At 43.8% G+C, this 12,877-nt stretch overlaps 1 protein-coding gene across 6 annotated transcripts in view; it reads left to right on the forward strand.

Moving 5' to 3' along the window:
• The window catches only part of LOC125380109 (phosphatidylserine decarboxylase proenzyme, mitochondrial-like), a 67,618-nt gene that overhangs the window by 21,878 nt on the left and 32,863 nt on the right, over positions 1-12,877 (forward strand). Inside the window, exon 2 of one of the 6 annotated variants that reach the window (XM_048396394.1) lies at positions 3,741-3,866. The exons of 3 other annotated variants lie outside the window; for them this stretch is intronic. In XM_048396394.1, coding sequence (XP_048252351.1) covers positions 3,814-3,866 — 53 coding nt within the window. In that variant the 5' untranslated portion in view covers positions 3,741-3,813. Of the gene's footprint in view, positions 1-3,605; positions 3,867-12,877 lie in introns of those variants that run through there. 2 more of the 6 variants (XM_048396398.1, XM_048396393.1) reach the window with 2 other exon arrangements.

A 12,877-nucleotide genomic window follows, 5' to 3' on the forward strand; every position in this document is an offset into this window, starting at 1 on the left:
TTTCTGAATATTTTAAACTTGCTACATTTACCTACATGCATATCTTTAGATATTTACATTAATGTCCTGTGACATTTTGTGTGAGAGTCGATCAGTTTGTGTTACAACAATCATATTTATTCTTATTAATACATTTACTTCACTGAAGCTTGATTGAAGCTGTTGCTCAACTTTGTTGTGTCAGCAAGTAAAACAGACACAATGGTCGTCAGTCCAGTGATTGACATCATGAGCATCAATCTACGCAATTAGGATACGATGACATGCATAAACCAAGTCAGCGAGTCTGACAACCTGATCCTGTTAGTCTCCTCTTACGAGCATAGGTCCTTGAAGACAAGTTCTAACCCAGATCGGGGGCACAGGTGGCCCAGCCTTTAAGGCGCCGCGATTCACTGTGCAGAGTTGCGTCCCTTGGGCACACCAGAAACCTATGATTGTGGGTTTGAATCCCGGTTCGCCCCGATTATGTTTCTAGCTTTAGTCAACACCATACCCGTGCTCGTGGGTTTCACCAAAGTGGTAAACGTCTGAGACCTGCATCACTTCAGGCTTTCCTCCCACATTAAGCTGACATGCCGCGATATAACTGGAATACTGTTAAAAGCGGCATTAAACCCAACTCACTCACTCACTCTGATTAATGAAAGCTTTCAAGCTTAAAAAAGTAAATTATAAATGTGAATAAACTATAGATTCCCGTCATGATTGTTGACAGACAAACTGATCGACCCTCACATACAATATCATAGGACATTCATTCAAGCAAACATATAAGAATATACATGTAGATACACATAGTAAGTTTGAAATATCAATAACATGTTTTTCTAAAACCTTCATTCCAAAGCACCATCTCTTTCAAAACCTTTCTTTTCAAAAGTCGTAGCTATAACAGCCCATTTCTGGTGACCCCCATTGTGATATTGCTGGAATATTGCTAAATGTGGCGTAAAACCATACTCACTCACTCACTCACACTGTAGTTGTTGCATGGACTGTTTCATCGAATGACCTTGAAAGCGTTACTTCCCTTCCCATGGCAATATGGTAAATCTATGAACAGACTCGGCAGATAGGAAGAAGAATATTGTCATCCTTTCATTTAGTTATATACAGAGTCGCGTCCCTTGGGCACGCCAGAAACCTATGATTGTGTGTTCGAATCCCGGTTTGCCCAGATTATGTTTCTAGGTTTGTCAGCACCATACCCGTGCTCGTGGGTTTCACCGAAGTGGTAAACGTCTTAGACCTGCATCACTTCGGGCTTTCCTCCCACATTGAGCTGACACGCCATGATATAACTGGAATACTATTAAAAGCGGCGTTAAACCCAACTAACCCACTCACTCACTCACTCACTCATTTAGTTATACATTTCTGAGCCCTTTCAGCAGATTCAGTCTGTGTGTTATACCTCATGCTGATAAGAAATAGTAATACCTTATTCATTTTTTTTGTTTATTTGGTGAATTTGGGTAAATACTTTGAGTTGTAGCAGCATACATCATATATTCCCCGAGTGATACTGCTTTAAACGAATTTATCTGGCCAACATGTTTCAATCTGCCTTCATTAAAAAATGTTAATTTAATAAAAAAACAGCTGTTTCATTGATCTGAGGTTGACTTGTCCGTGTCGCGTGACTTTTTTTTACTCATAAACAATGTGCGGCTTTTTGTTTCGAAGCGGGGTGTAAGGAATTTATTCTCCCACTACAAAATCTGTGTGCAGCCTGTCTTTTTCATGGTGGGTATAAGGGATATTATTCTCCAACTCAGTAATTTATTTCCTTCCCAGGCGGGAGACAAAGTATTTTATCAAGATCACATGAACCAAACAGATCTCAACATTCTCACTGGAGGTAAGATAAATAAATGTGTCATGAAATACATACACATTTCATGTAAACTTAAACGTTTATGTCTTGATAGATGTAAATAATATTTCTCGTAGATTATCGTTTGCTGTCTGATTAACTGAAAAAAATGGCTGAACAAAAGGAATCAGTCAGGCCATTAAAAAAACATGTATCAGTGTACATGGTGTACAACATGACAATAGACGAATACTGACCTACTCTGCTTTGTGTGGTCTAAGGTAGAACAGTTAAAGTGTTCGCTCGTCACACCGAAGACCTGGGTTCGATTCCCGACATGGGTATGATCTGTGAAGCCCATTTCTGGTGTCCCCTGCTGTGATATTGCTGGAATATTGCTAAAAGCGGCGTAAAATCAAACATAGAACAGATGTGTGGAGATTTAGTTATGAAGGGACTTGACTATGACAAAAGAAGCTGACTCAATACATCTAGCACTCATTTTCTTCCTGTGAAAGTCTAAAATATGTTAAATGATGTTAAACTTAAAGGTAACTTACCGATGGTGATGATGTTGGAAAAGCAACTGTATAATGTCTCTGATTTAGGAAGATGGGTAGGCTGACCTCAACTATAGCTCACCTGGTACACTGCTGTCAAATATTTCGTCAAATTATTTTAAAAACTGTAGATAAGAAAAGTGTTTTTGCTACAATGAATGATATAGAAACATCAGCGATTTCATGGCAAGATGAACATTTTATCAGATGAGTGTATATGAGCTGGTGTGATATTTCTGCTGTTCTTGTGTTTCAACAAATCCCTGTCACATTTATTGATGTCATTTTTTGTATAATATTTACATTACACACATGTATCTCACATGGTGAACGTGATCACACCAGCTTTTCTACAGACAGAATTACAGATAATATCAATTCCAAACATTCCATGCATTTCAGTCAGATGTCAGAAAAATCCACAGTGCATCTAGCCTTCCTAGACTATCATAAGGTCTCTGAAAAGTATATAAATTTGATAGAAACGACTGTATTTGAATTGAAAAAGAGCCCAAGTTAGATTGGGAAAATTTAGACTTGCTTAATTTAGGGCTATAGCATTACAATGGCTGGGCGGAAGGAAAAATAATATTGTACATGGGCTGTTAGTCTTTCATACAGACCCTATTCAATGCAGCCCATGCAAGTCCATAATGTTTGGCAAGTCTAGATACTGCAGTATCAGGAAGAGATTCTCTGGGCTCCTTTTTATTATCGTTTTATTAAGATAATTTAACAACTATTTATTCTGTAAGATATGATCATTTCAGAGACTAGATGTTAGACTAATGGGTAGTCCTGCACCATGACCGTGGAATATATTTATTTTATGAAAAAACAAAATCTAGAAATGCATACAAAAGCAAGTCTAGCCAGCTCAAACTAGCTCTAATCCACAGCTCTATTCTGAAATCAGCCTAGGTAAATTTTTTTATTTTTAGAGTTAAGAAGGATATTGTGTAATATAAGATTTCAGAAACTAGATGTTAGACTAATGGGCTGTGAGACCGACCACTACCCTTCCTTACTGATAACTGAGGCAGCTTCCCGCAGGGGTAATAAACTGTCCCACAACCTGTCCTCCCTTGGCTAAAATGAACAATTCCACATCAGCCGAGAGAAGCCAGCCAATGCTACTATTCATGTTTCATTACCAGACTTCCTAGTGGTAGCCTAGGAGCAGCCGGTCTTACACAGATTAACCCCTAGACTGCTGACAAATAATCAATAATAAGTCTGTCATGTGCACCGATGGCCCTAGTGTTGAAAGTGTGCCACCAGTGACTGTTCAGCATACTAAACATAGCATAAATTTGTGAATGAGGCCGGGTTTGGTTCTATAGTGTCCTATTTTCTCACAGCATCATCAACAATCATCCTTTCATTCCATCCTTTCTGCATCCTGCGAGGGAATTGCATCCCAGCTCCACCAAAATGGACCTTGATTTCTTAAAGCAAATGGTCAAAGGCCATTTCGATCTTTATGTGTAAGTACCGAGTTTATTGAATGGAAGATGATTGAATTGAAATTTTGACGATTTTGTCGGGGCTTGTCACAAAATATGCCATGATACATTGTGGACATGTAGTCGATTATTTGAGATGTATTGTTATTGTGCGAGCTGCTGGGAAAATATTTCATAGTATGGGACTGATTTGCAGTGATATTGACTTATTGTCTTAGGGTTTAATGCATGAAGCAAGTGATGTTTCGTATTCTGTATCAGGAAAATATTTGATAGTATGGGACTGATTTGCAGTTATATTGACTTATTGTCTTAGGATTTAATGCATGAAGCAAGTGATGTTTTGTATTCTGTATCAGTGCTGCGATATGTTTGATGATATATAGGATGTATGACTGACGGACAGGGACCATGGTGAGTTAGGTGGGATGATATGATGCGTATGATGACTTGAGGTAGATCGAGATACGGGGGAGGGGGGTACCTATCAGGGGAATACCATGGATAGAAACTGCTAAGATTGTGTCATGTGTGCTTTAACACTGTCAGGGTGGTGTGTCGTGTGTGATTTAACACTGTCAGGGTGGTGTGTCATGTGTGATTTAACACTGTCAGGGTGGTGTGTCATGCATGATTTAACACTCAGGGTGGTGTGTCATGTGTGATTTAACACTGTCAGAGTGGTGTGTCATGTGTGATTTAACACTGTCAGGGTGGTGTGTCGTGTGATTTAACACTGTCAGGGCGGTGTGTCGTGTGATTTAACACTGTCAGGGTGGTGTGTCATGTGTGATTTAACACTGTCAGGGTGGTGTGTCGTGTGATTTAACACTGTCAGGGTAGTGTGTCATGTGTGATATAACACTGTCAGGGTGGTGTGTCGTGTGCTTTAACACTGTCAGGGTGGTGTGTCATGCATGATTTAACACTCAGGGTGGTGTGTCATGTGTGATTTAACACTGTCAGGATCATGTGTCATGTGTGATTTAACACTGTCAGGGTGGTGTGTCATGCATGATTTAACACTGTCAGGGTGGTGTGTCGTGTGTGATTTAACACCGTCAGGGTGCTGTGTCGTGTGATTTAACACTGTCAGGGTGGTCTGTCATGTGTGATATAACACTGTCAGGGTGGTGTGTCATGTGTGATATAACACTGTCAGGGTGGTGTGTCATGTGTGATATAACACTGTCAGGGTGGTGTGTCATGTGTGATATAACACTGTCAGGGTGGTGTGTCATGTGTGATATAACACTGTCAGGGTGGTGTGTCATGTGTGATATAACACTGTCAGGGTGGTGTGTCATGTGTGATTTAACACTGTCAGGGTGGTGTGTCATGTGTGATATAACACCGTCAGGGTAGTGTGTCGTGTGATTTAACACGGTCAGGGTGGTGTGTCATGTGTGATATAACACTGTCAGGGTGGTGTGTCATGTGTGATATAACATTGTCAGGGTGGTGTGTCATGTGTGATATAACACTGTCAGGGTGGTGTGTTTTGTGATTCAACTCTGTCAGAGTGGTGTGTCATGTGTGATTTAACACTGTCAGGGTGGTGTGTTTTGTGATTCAACTCTGTCAGGGTGGTGTGTCATGTGTGATTTAACACTGTCAGGGTGGTGTGTCATGCATGATTTAACACTGTCAGGGTGGTGTGTCATGTATGATTTAACACTGTCAGGGTGTTTTTTCATGCATGGCTTAACACCTTCAGGATCATGTGTCATGCATGGTTTAACATTGCCAGGATCATGTGTCATGCATGGTTTAACATTGCCAGGATCATGTGTCATGCATGGTTTAACACTGTCAGGATCATGTGTCATGCATGGTTTAACACTGTCAGGACCATGTGTCATGCATGGTATAACACTGTCAGGATCATGTGTCATGCATGGTTTAACACTGTCAGGATCATGTGTCATGCATGGTATCACACTGTCAGGATCATGTGTCATGTGCCACTGAAGTGGGTGAGTGACTCGTGAAGTGGGTGAGTGACTTGTGAAGTATTGGATTGACTTGTGAAGTGGCTAAGTGACTTGTGAAGTGTCTGAGTGACTTGTGGAGGGTCTGAGTGACTTGTGGAGTCGCTGAGTGACTTGTGGAGTGGGTGAGTGACTTATGGAGTTGCTGAGTGACTTGTGAAGTGTCTGAGTTACTTGTGAAGCGTCTGAGTGACTTGTGAAGTGGCTGAGTGACTTGTGAAGTGTCTGAATGACTTGTGGAGGGTCTGAGTGACTTGTGAAGTGGGTGAGTGACTTGTGAAGTGTCTGAATGACTTGTGGAGTGGCTGAGTGAATTGTGAAGTGTCGGAGTGACATGTGAAGTGGCTGAGTGACTAATGAAGTGTCTGAATGACTTGTGGAGCATCTGAATGACTTGTGGAGTGGCTGAGTGACTTGTGAAGTGTCGGAGTGACGTGTGAAGTGGTTGAGTGACAAATGAAGTGTCTGAATGACTTGTGGAGTGGCTGAGTGAATTGTGAAGTGTCGAAGTGACTTTTGAAGTGGGTGAGTGACTTGGGAAGTGGGTGAGTAACTTGGGAGGTGGGTGAGTAACTTGGGAAGTGGGTGAGTAACTTGTGAAGTGGGTGAGTAACTTGTGAAGTGGGTGAGTGACTTTTGAAGTGGGTGAGTGACTTGGGAAGTGGCTGAGTGACTTGTGAAGTGTCGGAGTGATGTGTGAAGTTGCTGAGTGACTAATGAAGTGTCTGAATGACTTGTGGAGTGTCTGAATGACTTGTGGAGCGTCTGAGTGATTTGTGGAGTGGGTGAGTAACTTGTGAAGTGGATGAGTGACTTTTGAAGTGGGTGAGTGACTTTTGGAATGGGTGAGTGACTTTTGAAGTGGGTGAGTGACTTGTGGAGGGTCTGAATGACTTGTGGAGTGGCTGAGTGACTTGTGAAGTGTCTGAATGACTTGTTGAGTGGCTGAGTGACTTGTGAAGTATGTGAATGACTTGTGAAGTGTCTGAATGACTTGTGGAGTGGGTGAGTGATTTGTAGATTTGCAGTGTGATTTGTGGAGTGGAGTGAGTTATTGGATGGTTAGGAGTATTTTGGTAACAGAAAACATGGTTTAAGACATTGATCCTTAGATTGACATCATACTCGGAAAATACCTTTGATATGATATATCAATAACCTCATATCTCTCAAATAATAGATTACTGACATTCAATTTGCCATGATGGAGACTATACAACAGATGTGTGGTGTACATGAACAATGATTCAGTGTTGTGTTGGTGTATTACTGCAGTACTATGCTGTTCTCTTGTGGATGCTCCAGTTCTGCCTTTGATGGTCCACGTATTGGCAGGTTATAGTACTGGACAGCTCATTTTAAGCACCGTAAGTAGATAAGCACTGAACCATTTCTCCTCTTGAAGAACAAACATCTAATGACCTGAATGCTTGTCATTGCAGTGGCCTGTTTTTTTGGTGTTTTCGTGTTTGGGACTGAGATGGGGGTATTTTGGTGTCTGGGACTGATATTGAGGGATTTCGGTGTTTGGGACCAATATGGGAGGATGTTGTGACTGATATTGGGGGATTTAGGTGTTTGGGACTGATATTGGGGGATTTAAGTGTTGGGGAGTGATATTTGGGGATTAAGGTGTTTGGGACTGATATTGGGGATTTAGGTGTTTGGGACTGATATTGGGGGATATGACTCACTATTTGATGGAAGAGATGTATAACTTTGGTCATGATGGTGCAGATGATACAACTCTGAAACATTTAGAGAATATATGATTATGTAATATCTAATAAAGTATAAATGACGCTTTCATACTGAAGTCATATTAAAAGTCAAGATCCTCTTTTGAGGTCACATCATATACACTTTTTAACTGATTAAATAATATGGTGCAGTTATCAGTTAAAGAAAGTTTGACGAGGCTGCTTGATAAACGGACTGCGTAAACGTATTTGTTAAATTATCATCTTCAATCCATGCTTTTACGAATCACTAATCACTTTTACTAATCTACATCACAGTGTTAGAATTGGCACCAGTCCTGTAGTCCTTGACAAACGGCCCAATAGTTATGGTATCATAAGGACTAGTGGAAACCTGCCATTTTTAAGGGTTTTGCTATATGTGGACTGAAATTGTTAGTTTCTACTGCTGCATCACCATACCAATTCCCGGGAGTTTGACAGCACTGTACCAATTCCCGGGAGTTTGGCAGCACTGTACCAATTCCCGGGAGTTTGACAGCACTGTACCAATTCCTGGGAGACTGACAGCACTGTACCAATTCCCAGGAGTTTGACAGCACTGTACCAATTCCCAGGAGTTTGACAGCACTGTATCAATTCCCAGGAGTTTGACAGCACTGTACCAATTCCCAGGAGTTTGACATCACTGTACCCATTCCCAGGAGTTTGACAGCACTGTACCAATTCCCGGGAGTTTGACAGCACTGTACCAATTCCCAGGAGTTTGACAGCTCTGTACCAATTCCTGGGAGTTTGACAGCACAGTACCAATTCCCAGGAGTTTGACAGCACTGTACCAATTCCAAGGAGTTTGACATCACTGTACCAATTTCCAGGAGTTTGACAGCGCTGTACCAATTCCCAGGAGTTTAACAGCACTGTACCAATTCCCAGGAGTTTGACAGCACTGTACCAATTCCCGGGAGTTTGACAGCACTGTACCAATTCCCGGGAGTTTGACAGCACTGTACCAATTCCTGGGAGTTTGACAGCACAGTACCAATTCCCAGGAGTTTGACATCACTGTACCCATTCCCAGGAGTTTGACAGCACTGTACCAATTCCCGGGAGTTTGACAGCACTGTATCCATTCCCAGGAGTTTGACAGCACTGTACCAATTCCCGGGAGTTTGACAGCACTGTACCAATTTCCAGGAGTTTGACAGCACTGTACCCATTCCAAGGAGTTTGACAGCACTGTATCAATTCCCAGGAGTTTGACAGCACTGTACCCATTCCCGGGAGTTTGACAGCACTGTACCAATTCCCGGGAGTTTGACAGCACTGTACCAATTCCCGGGAGTTTGGCAGCACTGTATCAATTCCCAGGAGTTTGACAGCACTGTACCAATTCCAAGGAGTTTGACAGCACTGTACCAATTCCCGGGAGTTTGACAGCACTGTACCAATTCCCAGGAGTTTGACAGCACTGTACCAATTCCCGGGAGTTTGACAGCACTGTACCAATTCCTGGGAGTTTGGCAGCACTGTATCAATTCCCAGGAGTTTGACAGCACTGTACCAATTCCAAGGAGTTTGACAGCACTGTACCAATTCCCGGGAGTTTGACAGCACTGTACCAATTCCTGGGAGACTGACAGCACTGTACCAATTCCCAGGAGTTTGACAGCACTGTACCAATTCCCAGGAGTTTGACAGCACTGTATCAATTCCCAGGAGTTTGACAGCACTGTACCAATTCCCAGGAGTTTGACATCACTGTACCCATTCCCAGGAGTTTGACAGCACTGTACCAATTCCCGGGAGTTTGACAGCACTGTACCAATTCCCAGGAGTTTGACAGCTCTGTACCAATTCCTGGGAGTTTGACAGCACAGTACCAATTCCCAGGAGTTTGACAGCACTGTACCAATTCCAAGGAGTTTGACATCACTGTACCAATTTCCAGGAGTTTGACAGCGCTGTACCAATTCCCAGGAGTTTAACAGCACTGTACCAATTCCCAGGAGTTTGACAGCACTGTACCAATTCCCGGGAGTTTGACAGCACTGTACCAATTCCCGGGAGTTTGACAGCACTGTACCAATTCCTGGGAGTTTGACAGCACAGTACCAATTCCCAGGAGTTTGACATCACTGTACCCATTCCCAGGAGTTTGACAGCACTGTACCAATTCCCGGGAGTTTGACAGCACTGTATCCATTCCCAGGAGTTTGACAGCACTGTACCAATTCCCGGGAGTTTGACAGCACTGTACCAATTTCCAGGAGTTTGACAGCACTGTACCCATTCCAAGGAGTTTGACAGCACTGTATCAATTCCCAGGAGTTTGACAGCACTGTACCCATTCCAAGGAGTTTGACAGCACTGTACCAATTCCCGGGAGTTTGACAGCACTGTACCAATTCCTGGGAGTTTGGCAGCACTGTATCAATTCCCAGGAGTTTGACAGCACTGTACCAATTCCAAGGAGTTTGACAGCACTGTACCAATTCCCGGGAGTTTGACAGCACTGTACCAATTCCCGGGAGTTTGACAGCACTGTACCAATTCCCAGGAGTTTGACAGCACTGTACCAATTTCCAGGAGTTTGACAGCACTGTACCAATTCCCAGGAGTTTGACAGCACTGTATCCATTCCCAGGAGTTTGACAGCACTGTACCAATTCCCGGGAGTTTGACAGCACTGTACCAATTTCCAGGAGTTTGACAGCACTGTACCCATTCCAAGGAGTTTGACAGCACTGTATCAATTCCCAGGAGTTTGACAGCACTGTACCCATTCCCGGGAGTTTGACAGCACTGTACCAATTCCTGGGAGTTTGACAGCACTGTACCAATTCCTGGGAGTTTGGCAGCACTGTATCAATTCCCAGGAGTTTGACAGCACTGTACCAATTCCAAGGAGTTTGACAGCACTGTACCAATTCCCGGGAGTTTGACAGCACTGTACCAATTCCCAGGAGTTTGACAGCACTGTACCAATTCCCGGGAGTTTGGCAGCACTGTATCAATTCCCAGGAGTTTGACAGCACTGTACCAATTCCAAGGAGTTTGACAGCACTGTACCAATTCCCGGGAGTTTGACAGCACTGTACCAATTCCCGGGAGTTTGACAGCACTGTACCAATTCCCAGGAGTTTGACAGCACTGTACCAATTCCCGGGAGTTTGACAGCACTGTATCCATTCCCAGGAGTTTGACAGCACTGTACCAATTCCCGGGAGTTTGACAGCACTGTACCAATTTCCAGGAGTTTGACAGCACTGTACCCATTCCAAGGAGTTTGACAGCACTGTATCAATTCCCAGGAGTTTGACAGCACTGTACCCATTCCAAGGAGTTTGACAGCACTGTACCAATTCCCGGGAGTTTGACAGCACTGTACCAATTCCTGGGAGTTTGGCAGCACTGTATCAATTCCCAGGAGTTTGACAGCACTGTACCAATTCCAAGGAGTTTGACAGCACTGTACCAATTCCCGGGAGTTTGACAGCACTGTACCAATTCCCGGGAGTTTGACAGCACTGTACCAATTCCCAGGAGTTTGACAGCACTGTACCAATTCCCAGGAGTTTGACAGCACTGTACCAATTTCCAGGAGTTTGACAGCACTGTACCAATTCCCAGGAGTTTGACAGCACTGTATCCATTCCCAGGAGTTTGACAGCACTGTACCAATTCCCGGGAGTTTGACAGCACGGTACCAATTTCCAGGAGTTTGACAGCACTGTACCCATTCCAAGGAGTTTGACAGCACTGTACCAATTCCCAGGAGTTTGACATCACTGTACCCATTCCCAGGAGTTTGACAGCACTGTACCAATTCCCGGGAGTTTGACAGCACTGTACCAATTCCCAGGAGTTTGACAGCTCTGTACCAATTCCTGGGAGTTTGACAGCACAGTACCAATTCCCAGGAGTTTGACAGCACTGTACCAATTCCAAGGAGTTTGACATCACTGTACCAATTTCCAGGAGTTTGACAGCGCTGTACCAATTCCCAGGAGTTTAACAGCACTGTACCAATTCCCAGGAGTTTGACAGCACTGTACCAATTCCCGGGAGTTTGACAGCACTGTACCAATTCCCGGGAGTTTGACAGCACTGTACCAATTCCTGGGAGTTTGACAGCACAGTACCAATTCCCAGGAGTTTGACATCACTGTACCCATTCCCAGGAGTTTGACAGCACTGTACCAATTCCCGGGAGTTTGACAGCACTGTATCCATTCCCAGGAGTTTGACAGCACTGTACCAATTCCCGGGAGTTTGACAGCACTGTACCAATTTCCAGGAGTTTGACAGCACTGTACCCATTCCAAGGAGTTTGACAGCACTGTATCAATTCCCAGGAGTTTGACAGCACTGTACCCATTCCAAGGAGTTTGACAGCACTGTACCAATTCCCGGGAGTTTGACAGCACTGTACCAATTCCTGGGAGTTTGGCAGCACTGTATCAATTCCCAGGAGTTTGACAGCACTGTACCAATTCCAAGGAGTTTGACAGCACTGTACCAATTCCCGGGAGTTTGACAGCACTGTACCAATTCCCGGGAGTTTGACAGCACTGTACCAATTCCCAGGAGTTTGACAGCACTGTACCAATTTCCAGGAGTTTGACAGCACTGTACCAATTCCCAGGAGTTTGACAGCACTGTATCCATTCCCAGGAGTTTGACAGCACTGTACCAATTCCCGGGAGTTTGACAGCACTGTACCAATTTCCAGGAGTTTGACAGCACTGTACCCATTCCAAGGAGTTTGACAGCACTGTATCAATTCCCAGGAGTTTGACAGCACTGTACCCATTCCCGGGAGTTTGACAGCACTGTACCAATTCCTGGGAGTTTGACAGCACTGTACCAATTCCTGGGAGTTTGGCAGCACTGTATCAATTCCCAGGAGTTTGACAGCACTGTACCAATTCCAAGGAGTTTGACAGCACTGTACCAATTCCCGGGAGTTTGACAGCACTGTACCAATTCCCAGGAGTTTGACAGCACTGTACCAATTCCCGGGAGTTTGGCAGCACTGTATCAATTCCCAGGAGTTTGACAGCACTGTACCAATTCCAAGGAGTTTGACAGCACTGTACCAATTCCCGGGAGTTTGACAGCACTGTACCAATTCCCGGGAGTTTGACAGCACTGTACCAATTCCCAGGAGTTTGACAGCACTGTACCAATTCCCGGGAGTTTGACAGCACTGTATCCATTCCCAGGAGTTTGACAGCACTGTACCAATTCCCGGGAGTTTGACAGCACTGTACCAATTTCCAGGAGTTTGACAGCACTGTACCCATTCCAAGGAGTTTGACAGCACTGTATCAATTCC

The sequence above is a fragment of the Haliotis rufescens genome, unplaced genomic scaffold (genome assembly GCF_023055435.1).
Source record: "Haliotis rufescens isolate VD_foot unplaced genomic scaffold, xgHalRufe1.0.p SCAF_15, whole genome shotgun sequence".
Lineage (NCBI taxonomy): Eukaryota > Metazoa > Mollusca > Gastropoda > Lepetellida > Haliotidae > Haliotis > Haliotis rufescens.